The sequence below is a fragment of the Ailuropoda melanoleuca genome, chromosome 10 (genome assembly GCF_002007445.2).
Source record: "Ailuropoda melanoleuca isolate Jingjing chromosome 10, ASM200744v2, whole genome shotgun sequence".
In the NCBI taxonomy this organism is placed as follows: domain Eukaryota; kingdom Metazoa; phylum Chordata; class Mammalia; order Carnivora; family Ursidae; genus Ailuropoda; species Ailuropoda melanoleuca.
Genome location: NC_048227.1, coordinates 44,890,675 through 44,912,114, shown reverse-complemented (window position 1 = coordinate 44,912,114; position 21,440 = coordinate 44,890,675). Strand labels below are relative to the sequence as shown.

Genomic DNA, 21,440 nt, shown 5'->3' with positions numbered 1-21,440 from the left:
CATTTTTTATGAAGAAATTTCAAGTGAGGTTAATTTCTAAGCAAATAATCTAGAGCTTTAGCTGGAGAAGTTTGGAGAAAAACTAAGTTTATAAAAGCTAAAACTAAGTTCTCTTACAAAATTATGTTCTATTCTGTTGAGTATGAAAAAAATCTAGCTGTATTTTTTTTTTCTTCCCTAGTTAGGCCATTACTAGGAGATACCTAGTACTCAGAAGTAAAACTGACGGATACCTGTTTGTTAGTAAAGCAAGGTCTCTCAACAATAGCGCTATTGACATTTGTGCCAGATAATTTTTGTTGTGGCAAGTCCTGTAGGGTGTTTAACAGCACCTCTGATGTTTACCTGCCAGATGCCAGTAACATCATCCCCATGAAAATAATCACAAATGTCTGTAGGCATTGCAAAATGTTTCCTGGGGGCAAAATTACCCCTACTTGAGAAGTATTGCACTGGAAAATTAAAAATTAAACCCTATGCCATATGGATAGGAAAGTTTTGTAATATATTAGAGTCTTGTGATTCTCACATAAATTGCTTCTGGATCTGTATTTGGTGATTATTAGCAATATCTAAAGGATCAATGTGACTACTTCCAGGTTTTGTGAGGAATGTAGAAGTGGTGAGGACTCTGGACGACTTGTCTCAGAAAGCAAAGACATCTAAGGAATAGAATGGATGATAGAAATGTAAGATATGAAAGGACAGGGAATTTGTGTTTTGAAGATCTGCCTCAAAGGTATATAGATTGAATGCATGAGTCTGCCTGAATCTTTGACTTGGGACCCAGGATTGAAGAATAAAGAAGCCTTACATCCCCCGCCCCCCCAAAGGCTTCAGTTAAGGGTGTGCATTTATGCATATAGTCTTCATTTTTGTTCAAATGCATTTGAATGGAGGACAGTGAATGTTTCTTATGATGGATGGATACGATTTTCTAGAAAATCAACTGCATATATTCCTGAACGTGGGAGAAACATCTTTGGGCTTTTTTTCTCATACGTTACGATCAGTTGTTTTCATGTCAGTGTTTTGGCTGTGGAGTACCAGTGTTGTATTAGTATGCGAAAATGAAACCACACAATGTCACTTGGTCACTGCTGGTGACAGTATGGCATGCTTTCTGGAGTGTGTTCTCTCTCCCTCTTGATTATTATCTTCAGAGTTGTTATTAATTAGGAGAAGGCCCCACCTCCTGCTGCCTAACATCTCCCATATCCATCTATCATTAATCTCTTATGAGGGTTTTGTGGGCATACCTGCTAAGAGAAATAATGACAAAGCCCTAAAATACTGTGATTTTTTTCTTTAGTTGTCATGAAGAAAGAGAATGGTAGCTTTCGTTTTTCTTAGTTGCCTTTAGAAAAAAAAAAAATTGTCAGACTTCACCAATATGGATAGAAAGCAGATTGATATCAAATTGTGTATGGAAGCTTACATTACTGTCAAGGGTAGCAAAGAAAACTCATGAACTGACTTGAAAATAAGTTGTTTTATCATAGAAATCTATTCTTTCTTCATTAGTTTTCCTTTCCTCTCTCTTTCTCTCTCTCTCCCTCTCTTTTCAGTGAATGTTTTAGCTGTAATAGCTGCCTGCAGTGAACTGCAGCTTTTATTGACCCTTTCAATTCTCTGAGTTTTTATCGGTTTGTCTTATGTTGTTTTATTTTGGTGTTACATGGCAACTTACACAGATTGAAACGTGTGTTTGGCGTATTTCCTTTCATTGTAGAATAGAGGGTAAAGTTGTACCTCTACCTAGATAATATACTAAACAAAGTAAATTTATCCAAACCAAAACAACAGAAAGGAAAATAGGTTACCTTTCAAATGAAGATTTTTTTAAATGATGTTATTTCAAAGAATTCTTTGTACATGATTTCTTTAGCTGTCAAAACTATTAAATGAATTCCTAAATTGAAGCTTCCAGACACTTAGCTACATAATTTATATAATGATGCAGTTAAACAGTTGCTTGTAAAAATGTTTGAGAATATTCCAGAAGGCTTTTTGTTGTTGTTGTTGTTGTTGTTTTACATTTTAGGGGAAGCAAAATTATCTTAATTAAAAGAAATAGTGTTCTTTACTGTGTTAACATAATAAAGAATTATAATATTAATTACCACATATAAAGTATTTAGTATGTGCTAGGCACTGTTGTAAGTTCTTTAGTCCACGTAAATTCTGTTTGGAAAAAACTTACTTTTCCTAGGCAGTTTCCTATCTAGTAGTCTAGTGGTAGTCTAGCATTCGAACCTAGGGTTTGAACTCAAGCTGTTTGGCTCCATAGCCTGCATTCTTGTAGACTGTTCTTTGCTCAGCCATTAACTTTTTCTTAACCATCAATATATATTCATATATACAAGTTTCTTCTATTTTGGCAAGTAAAATTATAATTTACATAAGTATACATAAAACACAAATATCCTGGGCGCTATTAAAGACTTGCTTACTGAGGCATAACACTCAGAAGGAAGACTTCAAAGGAACAAACTCTTGTGAAATATAAAGGAAATATAATTAACACCTTTACATTTGATTGGAAGAATATGATAACCATCTTGCAAGATTGTAATACGAGTGTAATGTACCCTGCATGAGCTAACTAGCTAGCTAGATATAGAGATGCAAATCTTAGCTGTGGTGTTTAATTATAGAAATGGCATGATGAAAAAAAAAAAAGAAAAAATGACAAGAGACAGGAGGGACTCAAGTTGCTTAAACCAGAGGTCAGATATGGCTTCACAAGAAGATGCGATTTGGAATTGTAGCAAATGCATTTGTAATGAATCTTCTTCAGAAGGTTTAGCACCACATAGCTTTCTTCTTGATATAAATAGCCCTGAATTCGAGCCTGACTCTAAAAAAAATTCTCTAGTTAAATACCTTTTGTGAGACTCTATGTTATTTTAGTGCTTCCTGTTAGTTGGAGATTCAGTATTCTTACTACTTTCTTATTATTTCTTCTGACATCTGATAAATTCTTCTTTATTTATTGTTATGTTATTTCTCCCTGAAAGTTAATAGGAATATTTATGAAGCACTGAGGTGTACTGTGAAAGGATTTATTCTTTCATATATTGATCAAATATGTAAAATGGGATTTGAAGTACAATTTATTTTTTTCCTTTTTCAAGAAAGCATGCAATGTATTTACCATTAGTAAATGGCATGCTTATGTTAAACTCATGATCCTTCAGAAGGGAATGCATTTGAGGAAAGGAAAGAATAACAACGATAACATAAACCTTCGTCATTCTAGAGATATAACTTTGGAGATATTGGTGAATCCTGAATACTAAAAATACCTCTAATTTCAATAATTGTCAAACTCACTAATTAAATTTTCTCCATAACACAATGTGATAATCCTATGTAGTAAGCAGGCGACAAATCCGTCATGTATCAAATTCCAGAGAATTAAGAATATATGTTTGATGGTCAGATTGAAAAACTGTCCCATAGTATTTCCAGATACTATATTGAATAAAGGAAAAACGATTTTAAAGTATTTTGCTTGGGTTTCCTGCTCAACCAAAATATTGATTGAAATAATTCAACTATAGGATTCTCTATTTCTAAAAAATCAGGGCTTCTGTTTCATACTAGATACAAATCCATTTATCACTTGACCAAATTTTTGAAGAACTAGTTATATGGAGCCTTTGGATTTCAAGAAAAGATAAAAATTTTTGCTCATAGAGTTTCCTGCTAAATTTATTTTTTATTTTTGATGTTAAAGCAACAAAGAATTTTAGGTTATGCTAATAAAAGTAAATGTAATATAACCTATAGAAAAAATGCGATATCTATTGGTCATTCCTAATATAAATTATTATAAGTTTTGATTATGTCAAAATACATAGATATCTTTATTGTATTATTATGTAGCACAATTAAATATTTGAATAGAAAATATATAAACTCTTAGCTATTGTGACAATTCTTTTAAGAAATATATGTCTGTATACAATAACTTAGAAGAGAGTAGTATGTTTTGAGAATTCTCTATTCCCTTTGCAATATTAATATTAATATTCTAAGAATAATAGAAGAATTAATTTAATAAAAATTAATGAGTTTGTGATATAGACATTAAGGCAATTCCAGTGTATGAACCTACTCAACTATCATATTTTCCATGTGAAAACTAGAATGTTTAACTAACCATATTAAATGGCACTTAGGTCGTTAGGTTGTTACGAGCTTTGTACTCTGCAGTTAGGTATCCAGCGCATTTCATGAACAGAAAGTTAAGCATTTAAGTTTTGGACAAACTGCATGCATTTTGGTGATGCAACTTAGATGGAAAATTTAATAAAGCAAAGATATAATGAAGGTAATATAAAGAATAGTGTACCTTATCTTGATAAAAAGATTGTTTCCTCAAAATTCTAATTTTGTATAATATTTTATAGCACTCAACACTTGTCTATTTCTTTGACAAAAGAAGGATTTCATTTTGGGAAATTTCAAGAACTTCAAACCTTTACTGACGCTGTGGCTAGACATACTCTTTTAACATCTGTAGCTTGAAAAGATTCACTTTTTAGCCTCCTACTTAAAGGACTACTAATTTAAACTACATAATAATCATATTGAAAAATGGCAAATAGAAAGGAATGGAAAAAGTCATATTCTTGCAAGGTTAGGATTCTCTCTTCTTACCATTGTTGGCGTTTGGCAAGGATCACCATTAGTCTTGTCTTGCCATAGGTATTGTTTACTGCTTTCATTATGGTGAAATTAAAATAAATACATATGAAAATTATCAAGCATCAGATGCCTCATTTTTTCATTAGTATACATTCACTTACAAAGGGGTTTGACAAATTCTTATAGAATGCTTGATTATCCCTAAAAGTCGATTACACCGTGGCTTGTAGACATTCTGTTTATTTAGACATATACACAATTGGTATTCTAATCACTCTTTTGTTGAACATTTACAAAAGAGTAATTCAAATTAAATGATGAAAAAATTACTCTCAAAGTATTGTCTGACCCTTTCCAGCTGGTTTCCATCTGTGACTGTGTGTCTTCACAATGCATTTTCTGCTTTTCTCCTGTATGTTCTTTACCATTAATTTTGCATGCAATCTTTGAACTGCTTTCTTCCTTCTTTATTATCTGTATTCTGGTATAAATTGATATTTTCAAAACCTTTAGGTAGGTTTTGAGATGACTTGATTCCAATTAATTAGGAGTATTTAATGCACTGCCAGATCTTTGCACATGATACTGTATTATAGCACCATTGGTGTAGAAATAGAATGGATCATTATATTCTAATTTGTCCTTTTCTTTGTAAGAACTTGCAACACATTTTTCATTTGGAAATTTACACATTTACACTATTATCCTTTACCATGAAAAAAATAGTATTTCACTTATAGAGTTTTCTTTTTTTTCAGATTTAAATAACTTTGTAGTACTTAGATTACTTTTTCTGAGCTCATTCTTTATGGTAAGGTATTTTATGTTCTTATCCAGTTTTCCTGTCTTTTAGGTTTCAGTTTTAACTTGAATAAAGTAAAATAGTATATGTACATATAAATGGGCTTTAACCCTTAGTTTTGTCTCCTCCCTATAGGGTCGTATACAAAATGAATTAATTTATCTTATATACATCTGAAATTGAATCCAAAAACACAAAGGTACAGAAGGGTGTGTGGATATATGTGTGTTTATGCTTATAATAAAAGAAAAGATATAATAGCCCATTGTATTTAAATTAGTTTTTTTTGTTTACAATCATCATTTTTAAAATTTAAAAGAGAGCCAGTAAGAAATAAATTGAAATCATTTTTCATAATGTAAGGCATCAGTGATATTTCTGTGCTTTCCAATAGAAATGTTAATTACAAGAATTTATTTTAATAGTGGCCTGTCTAGTTCCAAATTACAGCAATGAAAGTATATGTGTACTTTCTAGAATATGGCAATTCTAGACTATCTAGACTACCTACTAGAATAAAGTAGACTAAATATTCTAGACTAAAACTAGAATGTCTTTGTTTTTGAGTTTGGACAGGTCATATATTTAAGGGAAAAAATGGCCTTCTTTTTAAGAATGGGGAGCTATCACTCAATCTTAGAAGAGCCTTACACTGACAGTTTCATTATGATTTATAATTCACAACTAGTAGTTTTCCCTCTCTTGGAACTTTTCTTTCCCATGTTCAAAGAACAATGCTCTATTTATATGCTTATAAAATATTTCACCTTTCATTCATATACTTACTCATATTACCATGTTAAGAGTGCTCCTAGAATCATATTAGAAATTATCTAAAGCATTAATCTAAACATGGCTGTGCAATTGTCTTCTTTCACAGCATAACAGGGAACTCCTTAAGAGTGAGAGGTCACAAAATGTCTTTCCTTAACTGATATAGTCAGGACTCTACTACATTCTGCGTAAGAATGTGCCATGCTCTCTCCATTGATCTGATTACTATAAAAAGTTTACTAAGTTGTGTTGGTGAATTAACCTTTGGTAAGTGGGATAGTTATTACCAGATGCATAATATTGCAGGGTGAATAATGATCCTTTCATTCAGTAAATGCAGGTTAACTTTCTGCTATGTGCTAGACATTGTGCTAGGCTCTGGGATCTAGATACATTTAACCTCTGCCCTTGAGAGTCTCACAGGGAGCTGAAAGAGACACACATGAAGAAATAGCTATGACATCGTTAATGCCATAATCGTACTATGTTGTACAGACCAGCTTGTACTGTCCTCCTCAGTAGCTTTAGGAGGAGGTAAAGCTTTTAACTGATTCATGAAGGACGAGTTAGTTATTCAGTAAAAACAGGAACTAAACTAGATGTGTTTTTACATATCTAACATAGCTACCTTTTCTAAAAATAGTTTTTTATTTAAAAATGTATTAAACAATAACCTATTCAAACCTATGTTCATTTTTTGCAAAATGCTATGAACGCAAAGTGGATCAGATACAGATAGAGCTGTGTCAGAGTATTTGCTTTGTGTGAAGATAAAAATGAACAATTAATTGGTTTTCTGTTATTAAGAAGTAGAAAGTATGGGAATGCAGTTACAGAATTCTTACTGTTTTATTTCTAACAATTCTGTTTATCTCAGAACTCTGTATGTACATACATACATACATATGTGTATATGTATGTATAAGTCTATTTGCTTTTGTGTGTGGGGGGTGTGTGTACGTGTAGGGAGCTCCTTTTTTTGAAAAAAGGATTGAGCTCGACAGCATCATTTGTTGTGAGGATTTATTCTGCCTGTTACTTTCTTTTATTTCTAAGAATTAAGGGTTGAGTGAATATCCTCATTGTCCTGATGCATCTTTTTAAAATGTCATGCTTCAGGGCAAACTGATTTCTTTATGATTTTCAGAAAATTTTCCACTGACATAACAGAAATGATTATTTATCTCCCCACATGTTCAAACTGCCTTAAACTGCTTTAGGGTTATTTGCTTCACAAGACTTAGTATTGATCCACATTATATAACTGACTAAATAAGGGGACAAAAACTAGTCCTCACAAAGTGAAGAAAAATTGTTGTAACTGAAGATTTTGTTTTAATCATTTTTGAAATTTTTGCTGAAAACTAATGGAAAAAAGCTCATGTTTTAAAAGACTGCTTGAAATGAAAGGACTGCTCTTTAAGAAATTAAAATGGAATTATTTCTTTTCATTTTGGCTATGGATTTTGCAAACTTTTTCTACAGATAGATAGATTTAAGTGTATTGTGGGGGAAAAACCAATTATTGATGAATCACTAATGAGATAGTTTAATTTTCATTCTTTGAATTGAACTAAAAGTGTTCACTTTATTAAATAGGATTACATTTCAAACATTCATATTTATATGCATATTTCTTGCCCTGCTAAATTTTTTGAACTTGAAGTAGCCTGCTTTTATGAAATATTCTGATATTGCCAGATCCACTATTAGCCTCACTGAAAGACAAAGCAATAACTGCCACAAATAACTCTCCAGTTTAAATATAATTGGTCAATAATGTCCCTACCCACATTTCCTGCATGTCTACCTGTGCCGAGTAGTTTTCTCTCTTCACGTTGATGAAATGCTACAGCTCTGGCAGGAAAGGTGACTTTAGAGCTTGCATTCACCACTGAAATAGGACATAATTAAACACATTGCAAAAGATACAAATTAAGGCACAATGTTTATAATTTATATAATAATTTCTTATGAAATATCAGGAATTTAATTAGCTTAAGCACATAAGCAACTGATTATCCATACCATTTGATGCCAGATCAAAGGTAATATGTATTTAGAGATCATCATGTTTGTTTTTTGGCGGACATACTTTGGTCCACTGCCTAGCGCAATGCAAAGAGTAGGCAAACAATAATTATTTAGTCAGGGAAGGAATGAGTAATTTGTATTTGTCTAATAATTAATTTGTGTTTTTGTTTGCATACACATCTGATAATGGAGAAGTGGCTCATTGTTTATCAGAGGTAGAAACTAGGGTGAAATCCAAACAGCATGGAAATTGGCATTATGAAATAATCATAATAGTTATTTATTGAGTGCTTATTCTCCACCAGGCACTGTGCTAGATTTTTCACATGAATTATGCACTTTAATTCACAGTAGTCTTATGAGAGGCTTATTATTAGGCTTCTCTATTTTAGATATGGAAAAACTGGGCTCAGAGAACTTAAGCAGATTTGCAAAAGTTACACAGCTAGGACAGTCTAGAGGGGAAGCCAGTGTCGTAATTTACATAAAGAGCATGTTGTATTGCCTTTTCAGGATTGTTGAAATGAGACTGCCTGTTGTGAAATTAACGTTATCTGTCATTTGGAATGTGAATTTTATCTTTCAAGAAGTGTTGTTTTAAAAATGATTATGTTAAAACCAGAGTATTGATCTTTCAAAAGAGGAATCCTCACTCATATATTTTGCATCATTTTTTACCTATAAAGCCTACATTGTATGACCTTTCTTGGTATGTTTTCAAATCTGTGAGGAATGGCTTAGTATAATGAGAATGAATAATAAAACTGAAATTATAAAACTTACAGTATTGTAATAAATATAAGAGAGATACTTGAAAATAAACTTGATAGTGGCCTAAATACTACAATTTATTGTGCCTCCGCCTGAAATCTTCCCAACACCAATTGCTGTTTAAGGGCGCTCCTCTTTGCAGCCTCTTGTTCATAATGACAATGCCCTCAAAGAAATCTTTTAGTAGAATAAAATAATACTGTATCATAAATAAGCCACTTTTTAAAGTCACTACGAATAAGTAATGTTTGAGTTTGGTTAGCTAGCTTTCCCTAATTTAAGTGTTTTCAGTCCATGGGAAACCAAATAATTACACTGTTTTGCTATAGACTTGAATTAGGGTTAAAATTACTCTGTTTTAGTCCTTTTCCAGTAGATTACTAAATCCTAAGTTTGTGTAGGTAATTCAGTTGTTGCTGTTGTTGAGGGTTGATATCTTAGAATGGACCCATGAGGACAATATTGAGTTAGATCCAGGAGGGTCTGATTTCATTATGCCTCTTTCCTCTTATGGGAGTTGGTTTTTAAGTTATTTATATAATTTAAGAGCTCGACTTCTGGATTCTTATCTGCATGAACCAAAATGAATGTGCACGTCTCTGGGAACACAGACAGTCTTTGACAACAATGGCACCGTGACAGCTGGAGGTGAACTGCTGGCAGATGCATCTTGACCCAGTGTGTGCCAGGGCCTATCCGGGATGGCATGCAGAGGCAGGCCAGACCTTTAGAACCAGTCTCTCACGCTCTTGCTGAGGCACCACTCAAAGACTAAGTGGGTGTAAGTTTGTATATCGGGTTTTGGGGGTTTGGTGATGATGGCTGAAATACACGTTTTTAAAGATAGCATTTCAAAGAAAACAATCATAGGGGAGTTTAACAGCTAGATAACTGATTACTGTGTTTTTATGAAGACAAGTTTTTGTAAATAGAAATAGAAATATATAATAACTAGTATGTCTATAGCACTTAATAATTTATAACAAGGAAACAAAGGCATTGAAGCCCAGGAATGTGAAGTGACCTCGTCCAAATTACGTGCCAGTAAATGGAGTAGATTTGAACACAGATTTTTTTTTTGGTTAAAATCCAGTTCTCTTTTGCTCTATCACATTACCTGTTTAACATAACCTAATATTTATAAAGTAGAATAAAAAGACAAAAGAGATATGAATTTTCTAATTTGAAATTTTTTCTTCTTTTTTATCATTTTAGTAATGACATCATTATGGAGATTTTCTGGCAAAATAAAGAGTATTTTAATGCCAGACCTCAGCAAAATTCCTAGCGTATTCCAAACTGATAATTTAATAAGGCACAAAAAAACTGTCTTTACATAATGCGTTGTTTTCTTTTCTTTTACAGTCTTTTAAAAAGTTTTAAAATAAAACTTTAAAAAGGTTCTTATTTTACGTGTTTCTTTTCCACTATATGGTATTAATAAAACAGTAAGTACTCAATTAAATAACACAGATAAATAGCACACATATATTTGCAATGCCCTGAAATTAATTTTTCTTTTTTTAGTTTTAAAAATCGCCAAATATTTTCAGCACTGGAGCACCTGTTATCTCAAACTTCATATTTCGCATCATTTCTTCTCTAAACTCTTACAAGTTTAGGGTAATATGGATGGTGCCTCACAAGCTGTAATATACTCGTCACATCATGTTGTTTTTATCCTCTCTGCCCGCTGTTCATTCTCAATGTGAAAAATCATAGCATATCAGTGACAGGAGGTCTGGCTTTCAGGCAGACTTTTGTAATTATTCCCACTGAAGCACTGTCAATAGGATTAAAAAACAGATTCTGGATCTGTCCATCCCAGATGAGGTCAGCACTTTGAGCAATGGGAGTACTCTTTCTGCAAGCTGTGCTTTCCCCTATGCATTACAGAGCATAGACATCGATATGACACAAATATTTGAAAGATCCTATGGAAACGGACTAGCTTTGCTCTGACTTAGGCTCTGGATTAAGTACAATGTCCATGTGCCGTAAATAAAATAACAACGGTCATTAGAATCCCTAACTATATATGTGTGTGGATTCTCCAATAATGTTAAGGCCCAGAAAGTTTCAGTTACAGAACAATCCACTTATAGTTCATAATTAATAAACTCTTTGCAGCTGCATAACTGCGGCCGGAAACATCTGCAAAGCCTCATATTTTACACACAGACACATACACATAATTCCTTCAGAAAAAGTTCAATTGTGCTTACAGTCGCAGGTCTGGAAACAGTAAGACCTGAAGAAGCTGAATCTAGTTGTACTTGGTTAGCGTATGGTAGGAGAGAAGGGGTGCTGAGGCTTTCCTTGTCTGGCAAAGAGATGAGGGTAAACTAAAATAATGTTTAAGGAATATTCAGATATTCACACAAAACTAACTTTGTATAATTAAAAATCTCTTGTAAGTATAAATGTGATTTTGATAAGAATCTATTTCTTTTGTTATAAAATTATTCAAATAAAATTGGTACTTCTCAGATAAAAGAAATTATTATTTATGAAACTTTAAAATTAACAAATGGGTAAAACAAATATATTGATTATAGATTATAATCTAGGTTATAGATTTTAAAATTTCCAATATTTGTTATAATTCATACTTAATATATGACACCAAACTACAGCTTTATTATTTTTTTTAAGATTTATTCATTTATTTTAGAGAGAGAATGAAAGCGAGAGCCCACAAGTGGGGAAGGGGCAGAAGGAAAGGGAGAAAGAGAGGGAGAGAAGCAGACTTCCCACTGAGTGTGGAGCCCTCATCAAGCGACTTGATCTCATGACCCCTGAGATCATGACCTTAGCTGAAATCAAGAGTCAGGCGCTTAACTGACTGAGCCACCCAAGTAGCCCGTAACTATGGCTTTATAAAATAGAGGAATATAGAGTATGTGTGTTAGAAAGTCAAGCTAGCATATTATTGACAGATGTAATTTGGGATTTTTTTCTTAATGTTTGCTTACTCGTATGTTCAATTTGAAGTTGTATTATTAATGGATTTCATTATATATACCAACTTTACTGAAATGTAATTCACATACCATACAATTCATCCATTAAAGTGAACAATTCAATGGTTTTTCAGGATAGTCTTGAGCTGTACTACCATCACTACAAATCACAGTTAGAGCATTTCCATCACCTCAAAAAGAAATCCTGTACCCATTAATAGTCCCTCTCCGTTTCTCCTCACTGCCTCAGCCCCTAGCAACCACTAGTCTACCCTTTGTCTCTATAGGTTTGTCTATTTTGGACATTTCATATAAGGGAAATATTTTTGTATTGGATTCTTTCACATAGCCTCATGTTTTCAGGGTTCATCCATGTTTGATTGCTGAATAATGTTCCATTGTGTTTATTCATGTATTAGTTGGGGCACATTTGGATTGTTTCTGCTTTTTTGGCTATTATAAGTAGTTTCACTGAGAACATTTATGTACAACTTTTTGTGTTGATACACATTTTTATTTCTCTTGGGTATGTACCTAGGAGTGGAGTTGTTGGTTAATCTGGTAATTACGTTTAACTTTTTGAGAAATTGCCAGTTTTTGTTCAAAGTGGCTCACAATTTTACATTCCTAACAGCAAGGTATGAGGCTTCTAACTCCTTCATACTCTTACTAACACTTGTTTTATATGCCTTTTTTTCTTATAGCCATTCTCCTGGGTGTAAGTAGTATCTCACTGTGGATTTGATTTGCATTTCTCTGATGGCTAATCATGTGGATCATTTTTGTGTGTGTTCATTGGCTGTTGTGTCCTCCATATAGAACTATCTAGTCACATTCTCTGCCTATTTTTGATTGGCTTGTTAACAAATTTTCATCTTTTCATTTTTATTTTTCCTAAAATTCTAATTTATTAGATTTCTTAATAATATCTCATTTTACCTCCCTCATCAGTTTTATGATGGAGATATCTTGTCACGCATTTAGAAATTTTGATAGTTGGAGAAAAGACCTGGGACTTGCAGGAAGATGGTTTTAAACACCTGGAAAGCTTTTAAAATGCAGAAATGTCCAGACCCTAATAATGATTCAGTTATTTTGATAAAACAAAGTCATTAGTGTTTTTTTCAAAGTGTCCCTAATGTGCAGTCATGGAGGACAGCTGACTAAGATATAGATTATCAGTGCCTTAAAAAGTCCAAGATGGTGTCAGGTGTGTCCGAGATCAGAAGTGGAGTTTAAGATTTCCAAAAAGTGAATCCATTAAGGACCAGAAAAATCTTTCTTGTCTGTAGAGGTACTCTAGAAGTATGTGGATTTTCTGGGATAACCAGTTTGTGGGAAAGGGCCTTTAGAAATATAATTGATAGGCTATTCCCCCACACACAAACTTACCGTTAAGAACCAGAACAAGTCTGAGTATCAGCACCCTCATTCAGAAGGAAGAGATACTCCATTTCACCTAATTGCTTAACCTACCCAGGAATTTGTCTCTGGCTTTTAGGATGACCTTTAGAATTGTTCATCTGTGTTGAACACAGATTTGTTCAATTAGTACTCTGATTGTTCCACAGACTGAGAGCATCATGCAAATATATACTCAAAGCCGGGCACCCTGTTGCTTAAACACTTAAGATCCATTGAAGACAAGTACGGAATCTGCTTGTGAGGAGAGTTTAACTGAGAAATCAGAATACAAGGCTTTAGTATCAACGCTCATGTATTTAAATGTCCTCGTGTTCAGAATTTGCTGCAGTATTATTACTTTTAAGTAATTCATTTATAAATGGGAAATCCTATTGCCTTTTGTGTTCTTCTTTAAAAGAATACAAATCTCAAACATTATTTGAAGGAATGTAGTTACATAGGGGCACTATTCTTATTGAAAAATAGCTTAAATTAAACATAATAAATTATATTTACTTCATCACAGTAGATAATATAACAGGTTTGTAATATAGTATATGGTAACGTAATTTAGTGGATGTGTTGCACTATATTTTTAGAGCGGTAAATAGAAGTGTCACATGCTTCCCAGATTCCCTTTTTCTTTGATGGTTTTTTCATTTAAAGAATGGACAAAGTGAAAACTTGTTTGGTGTATGAAATCTGACAAGATCATGGTTCTCAGCTCTGGGATAATGAACTTATTTTATTCATTAGGGCCCTAAAGGACTGGGGAAAAAACAGTCAAAAGAATCAATCCCAGGCCTTTGTGGTAACACTGAAAAAACACTATTACTCAAACAATAGGTGAAAGATTATTTTTACAAAAGTAATTAAATATGGAAAACAAATTTTGTACATATTCCCAGCCTTCATCAATCTAGTGAACATTAATTAAAAATAATGTTGAATTAAAAAAGCAGAAACAGGGATGCCTGGGTGGCTCAGTTGGTTAAGCATCTGCCTTCAGCTCAGGTCATGATACCAGGGTCCTGGGATCGAGTCCCACATCGGGCTCCTTGCTCAGCGGGGAGTCTGCTTCTCCTTCTGCCTGCCATGCCCCCGGCTTGTGCGTGCGTGTGCTCTCACGTGCGCTCTCTCTCTCCGACAAATAAATAAGTAAAATCTTTGAAAAAATGAGGGGCGCCTGGGTGGCACAGCGGTTAAGCGTCTGCCTTCGGCTCAGGGCGTGATCCTGGAGTTATGGGATCGAGCCCCACATCAGGCTCTTCCGCTATGAGCCTGCTTCTTCCTCTCCCACTCCCCCTGCTTGTGTTCCCTCTCTCGCTGGCTGTCTCTATCTCTGTCGAATAAATAAATAAAATCTTTAAAAAAAATCTTTTAAAAAATGAAATAAAAAATAAGTAAAAAAGCAAAAACATCAAAAGGCAGGAAATTAAAATTGTATGTTTCTTGTTGTAACTTCACCATAGCTCTTGTACTATATTAATTAAAGTTTGCTTTGAGTTCAAATGCTATTGAACAAATTGAGAAATAAAGCAAAGAAAGAAAAGTTTTAAAACTGCATTTTGCACAGGGGCACCTGGGTGGCACAGCGGTTAAGCATCTGCCTTCCGCTCAGGGCGTGATCCCGGCGTTGTGGGATCGAGCCCCACATCAGGCTCTTCCACTATGAGCCTGCTTCTTCCTCTCCCACTCCCCCTGCTTGTGTTCTCTCTCTCGCTGGCTGTCTCTATCTCTGTCGAATAAATAAATAAAATCTTTAAAAAAAAAAAAACTGCATTTGCACAATCCTAGAAAGTTATTCTTGCATATTTCATAGTTGGGTAGAAAGGGAAGGTATCTTTGAGGTTCCAGAAGGCATTTACCTCTAAAAACTTTTGTACTAGTACTTTTTAGAAAACTGCTGCATTTGTAGAGAGGGGAAATTGCCTTGATTTCCACATAGCCTTTTCGGGAGCCATTGCAGAGCTCACCTAGTTTTTCCCTATGTGGCTGACTCTCAGAGATGCCATTTCACCCCAGTTTCTTGTGCTGAGTATTTTACTCAAGCCATTTTGTATAGCTATCTCATCTAAAATTGTAATTTTAAGAACATCTGTTCCTTCCTTCCCAAACTTTTTTACCACCCAGTTGCTAACTATTATCCTGAGAGATACAGCTTATGCCTTTGCATGTTCTTGGCTTTGCTCTTAACACTGTAGCTCCAAAGATTTTGTACTTACTTTTAATAACTCTAAATTAATAGTCTTCCTAGAGATTAAGTGAAAACTGTCTTGTCACAACTTATTATTTTCAATATTAACTGAACTGAAACAGAATATTACTTCAAAGAAAAAATGTTAAGACTTTGATGACCACATTTTTCCGGTACTGCCTCTATCATTATCTATTTAATGATAGCCATGCATGTACTCCACAATTTTGCAGGCATCTTCAGTGCCAAAATTCACAGTGCAATTGAGAATACCTATTTAGTATCTCTTCTGTGAGGTATGCTAGGCTATTATTTTATAGTTTTCTAAATTAAAATAATAGCTTTAAATTAGTAAAAGATATAATAAAAGACAACAGGGGCCCATAGAAAATTAATTTTTAGGGTTGCTAGAGCCCTGTAGACCCACTGAATAAGTGCCAGACTTTGGCTCATTGAGCAGTCAAGGCTGGTGGAATAGCATATGGTTGGTTATCAGTAGTCCTGTATTCTAAATCCAGTTTTAACCTAGACAAACAGAATTATTTGAAGAACTCAGGTTACTTTTGCTTCAAATCTGCTTTCCCATCTGTTAAAGCGGTAACAGAATTTAATGTAACTTTGAAAGTTGAGTGATAAGGGTTTTAAATTTCTCTACATTGGGTACCATATATATTCTACAAGCCGTGCAAGTTGAGCAAGAAATGTCCCTCCTTATTTGTAAGAAAAGTAGGAATACGCCTTTATTAGAAGCTTTTATCTGCAGTGGGAAAATGAGGTTTCTGCCTGATTCCGCTAGGTGTGTGCTGCCTACTAATTCTGGAAGCCTTCCCTAGTAGATAGTAAATTATGGTACCATTGTGCACCCCATCTCCTTGCTCCTTAACCCCCTCTCCTTGTAAAAACTATTACACACAAGTCATTAAAGACTGTCAGCACATACCTCTTCTCTATGGCTCTTTCTTTCTTTTTCTTTTTAAATTCTCTGGTCCTTAATGTTATCAAGCTGCAGGTTGTGAGTAAAGCATGGTCTTCTCTTTTATGGATGTCATATGTGATCATTGAATTTTAGACAATACATAAGGCAAGGTACAGTGAATACTTAAAGAGAGGAATTTCTATCCTGAGAAACCCATGCCAAATCCTTTATCTTACCAGTTAGCCATTTTTAGGTGGCAAGATCATATCTTTAGAAACATTTTAAAGCGCTATATTTCTGTTATACTATTTTGCAATCAATCTCATTGTTCTCTCTGTGTCTTAGATTTGTAGTAATTGCTACTGAGAACACGTGAAGTTGTATTGAGCTTCTTTTCCTAAGATGTTTGTGAATGCTTTCCTCTTGTATGAATTGAGGAAGCCAACTAAAGGCAGACTGGCTTCCAAAGACAGTAGTGGATCATATATTTACAAGGAGATGGTTGTAGTTCTGTTTACCCATCTATCACTTATCTATTGCAATATAACATGCCTTTAAATTAAGTTTCTAAGTTATCTAAAACACTTGTCTCATTTGTGTGAAATAGCTTTGTTTTCTTGAGGCTCAAAAGATGATTTTGAGCTCTCAATTGGATCAAAATTATGCATTAAATATTGAGCTTGTGGACAAGAGCAGAGAATGACTCAGTATACCATCTTGATAAGATAGGATTGTTTATCCCACCTAAGAGGGAAAATGTAATTAAGTTCCTGAGTGATGCCCAAGTTGAGGACATTAAATAAATGTGAATATAATAAGTTAAAAGTTATAATTGAATTTATGTTAAATATTCACTAATCTTTCTTTATAGATATGATTAATGTCTCTTAAATTTGAAGTCACTAAAACATATTCATTTGATAAATATGAAGGGTAAATTAAACTTATTTAATATATTCAATGTATAATGCCATTAATTAATAAAAATTGTTGAAATAATGAAAATTTAATTTGCTAAATTTTAATTAAAGATAAATATGTAAAATGAACAGTGATAGAAAATGGTTCAAGACTACTTGGTTTAATAGAAAATAGGATCTGAATGAGTAAGAGCAACTTCCCTAGGAGGTGATAGAGACATTCTTTGTACATGTCTATTCATTGCTGAGAGCAGTTGCTGTGTTAGTGTGACTACTGTTAACCTCTCTCAGCAGAGCAGAAACAGTCCTCATCTGTTTACAGTTGAAGGCTTTTTCCTAATTTCTGGTGGAATAGGTTTCTCCTTTTCATAGGATCTCATTATTTTTAGTAACAAGCAAGTTGACTTAGTGGAAAGCAGCCTGCCTTATAACTTAAAATTGGTTGAAATTATATCTTGAAGTTTTCTGAAAATTTGGGAGGGTATACATTTCTGTCACTTTCAAATGAAATTTTTTGTATCATTGTTATTTCTAGTCAGGCAATTAAAATTATTTTGATAGTTTTCAATATGAACCAAATTAACACATAAAACTTAATTCACAGCTACATTGTATTAAGAAAACCGAACTTTGAAGTATACGAATATGTATCAACAAATAATATAATTATATTGAAATTGAACTTACCCTGAATTAAATATCCTAAGTTTTTGTCCAGTTAAATTATGCCTTCAATCAGTTTTGGCCTCTTGCTTTTGAACTGATGCCAACTACAGGTGCAAGGTTGCTGTATCCTTTGGTTTTTATTATTTTGCTTTAAAATGCAGTATTATAGGGGTGCCTGAGTAGCGCAGTCGTTAAATGTCTGTCTTCAGCTCAGGGTGTGATCCCGGCGTTCTGGGATCAAGTCCCACATCGGGCTCCTCAGCTGGGAGCCTGCTTCTTCCTCTCCCTCTCCCCTGCTGTGTTCCCTCTCTCACTGGCTGTCTCTCTGTCACATAAATAAATAAAATCTTTAAAAAATAAATAAATAAAATGCAGTATTATAAAACTGGGTTATTGATACACACTAAAACAGAATTTTACCGTAGAGAGCTTGTTTTTCAGAAATTAAATGTTGTAATTTATTATTTGCTAAATATTACTAAAATTAAAAACGTCTATTTGCACTCATGTTTCCGTTTTCACTTTTTTTTGCATACCCAGCCTGTGGCCGTGGGTTCTACAAATCTTCCTCTCAAGATCTTCAGTGCTCCCGTTGTCCAACTCACAGTTTTTCTGATAAAGAAGGCTCCTCAAGATGTGACTGTGAGGATGGGTATTACAGGGCGCCATCTGATCCACCGTATGTTGCCTGCACAAGTAAGTTCATAATAGTAAAGCCGGGAAGGACTTTCAGAATCCTTCTACTCGTTTGTATTATTGTGACATTGTTGAGATAGGCATCGGATTTGTGGATGCATTCTTAATTATTAAATGTTTACTTTTTTTTCATGAACTTGATAAGGCTAAATAATGACAGAAAATAGATACAGCTTATGTCATGTTTAGTGAAACTTTCACATTTGCAAAATCAAGATGCATCTTAATATTTTTCACGTGTATCTAATAAGAATCATAAATAAATGTAAAAGTTATTTGAGTCTTACTTGGATATTAAATGTGATTAAAAAGTTATGGTTTCCAAATTAAAATTCCATCACTAAATAGAGCAAATCTCACATCTTGGTGCTTCAATTAATGAATGTTGGAGAGACCCAAATCCAAAGCCAATCCCAGACTTGCTGTAAATCATTCTTGAGCACATTAAGAATGAATAGATGTATTCTCTGTTATACGGTTAAAAGGGAGACTATTTTTAAACAACTGCACAACTGTTTTTTTTAGGTGCATTAACTGTTCTTTTTAATTGCTTGGAAGAAAAATAGCTAAAGACTGTGGCAAAAGTACAAAGACAGTTGTTATCCTGTTTTCATTTTGACATATTAAATGGAAAATAAATAAAGCCTCTTGCCAAGTGAATTCAAGGAGGCTTTTATGCAGCCTCTCTAGGAAAGGTAATGAAATGTTTATGTAAAAGAAAGCATTTCAACTAGTTTTCTGTATAGTAATTGAGCCACTAGCTTAATGGCCCACGCAGATCCTTTCGTTCATTTTTTTGGTTTGTGTTTTTTTTTTTTTTTCTATTTTTGTTGATTTGTTTGTTTATTTTTGGTTTCCAAAGGGCCTCCATCTGCACCACAGAACCTCATTTTCAACATCAACCAAACCACAGTGAGTTTGGAATGGAGTCCTCCTGCGGACAATGGGGGAAGAAACGATGTGACCTACAGAATATTGTGTAAGCGGTGCAGTTGGGAGCAGGGCGAATGTGTCCCCTGTGGGAGTAACATTGGATACATGCCGCAGCAGACTGGATTAGAGGATAACTATGTCACTGTCATGGATCTGCTAGCCCACGCTAATTATACTTTTGAAGTGGAAGCTGTAAATGGAGTTTCTGATTTAAGCCGATCCCAGAGGCTCTTTGCGGCCGTCAGTATCACCACTGGTCAAGCAGGTATGTTTTTGTGTTTGTCTTCACTAAGTGAATGTTGCGACGGCGTAAGTGAGGTGTCTCGCTTGGATATTTAGTTAACTTGGCTACACAGAACTCGATTATCCCAGCCTGTTGATTATTCACATCTTTAACTTTTCTTTGTCATGTCTCCTGTTGCCTGTTAAACCATTGCTAGACTCATTAACGTCTCCTCCAGAGATCTGGCAGGAGAAATAAAAAGGGATAAATTGTAAAGCAGTTAAGACTTGTAAGACAAGCAACTCTGCTGAAAGATCTCAAGGAAGGGAGTGAAAATATTGGACAAAGTGAGATGTAGGCTAATTCTTGGAGGTTTACTTTTTTGTGTGGTATGCGCTTATGATCAAAATCTGCATGATAATGAGGAATGATGGAAGAGTTGAGTGTGCTGTCTCATGTCGTGTTAGCCAATATTTTACCACATAGAGTGTGATATTTGTACTATATGGCTAGTCTTTGTTAACACTTGCATGAGGGAGTGTTAAGTTCATCAGTACTAGATTCGTGATCATACTACTGTTCATAATATTAGAGCACGTACTCAGGAGATCTCATGAGGATTTCAAAAGAAATGAATTAGGAAATAATAACCATGATGATCATGAGCTTGTAACTCAGCCTGAGAGCAGTTTTCATTTACTTTCTTCTTGGCATTTGAGGTGCCCTACTCAGTCATTCTTTGTTGTGGTCTGTTTTGGAAAATATAAATTGGAAAGAAGTTTCAGAAATTGGAGACTTTCTAGATCTTCAGAAAAATCTTATTACTGAAGGAAGTTTCAGAAATTGAGGGCTTTCTCAGCCTCTTGCTGCTGAAAGAAGATGCTATGTAGTAGATGCAGCCAAGTGCCATGTCGTCATCGTTAATAAACGGGGACCTGCACTGGAGTACTGAGTTGTGTGAACGTCGGAAGAAGCTTATAACAAAGTCTTCTTGATCTTTGGCTGGCTTTCAGAAACCAGTATTATCCCAAATTTCTGGACATAGATTAATCTATTCTTCACTTCCATGCCAATTTTAACAAAATGTTACCTATTTAAATTATATCTGCAGAATGAAAACTATGCATATGGTCTAATAGCTTACCATTTTGAACAGATTAGTGGGTTCTTTGCCTAAAGGTTTCATTTTGATGTTTATTTGAAAGGCAATTGCAAGTCAGTTTTCCTGTGTAAAAGCAGAAATCTGGAAGAAAACAACCTAGAAAATTTTAAATTTTCAAAAATTGGACAAAAGAAATAACTAATTTAACTGATTTGGTTTGATTCCTGGTATTTACCCTGACCGTATTTAATAGTCTTTTAAAATCATTTTGTCAGATATTTTTACCTATGTTGCTTTATATTGAAATGTGTCACCATAACTTTACAGTGAGTGGGTTCAAAACATTTTAGGATCATGATTGTGACCCTATAGCTATCTTTGGA

At 34.1% G+C, this 21,440-nt stretch overlaps 1 protein-coding gene across 5 annotated transcripts in view; it reads left to right on the top strand.

Moving 5' to 3' along the window:
* The window catches only part of EPHA7 (EPH receptor A7), a 163,491-nt gene that overhangs the window by 40,050 nt on the left and 102,001 nt on the right, over window positions 1-21,440 (top strand). For all 5 annotated transcript variants that reach the window (XM_034670841.1, XM_011226305.3, XM_011226304.3 and 2 more), the window contains exons 4-5: window positions 18,644-18,799; window positions 19,662-19,997. In XM_034670841.1, coding sequence (XP_034526732.1) covers window positions 18,644-18,799; window positions 19,662-19,997 — 492 coding nt within the window. The remainder of the gene's footprint in view (window positions 1-18,643; window positions 18,800-19,661; window positions 19,998-21,440) is intronic.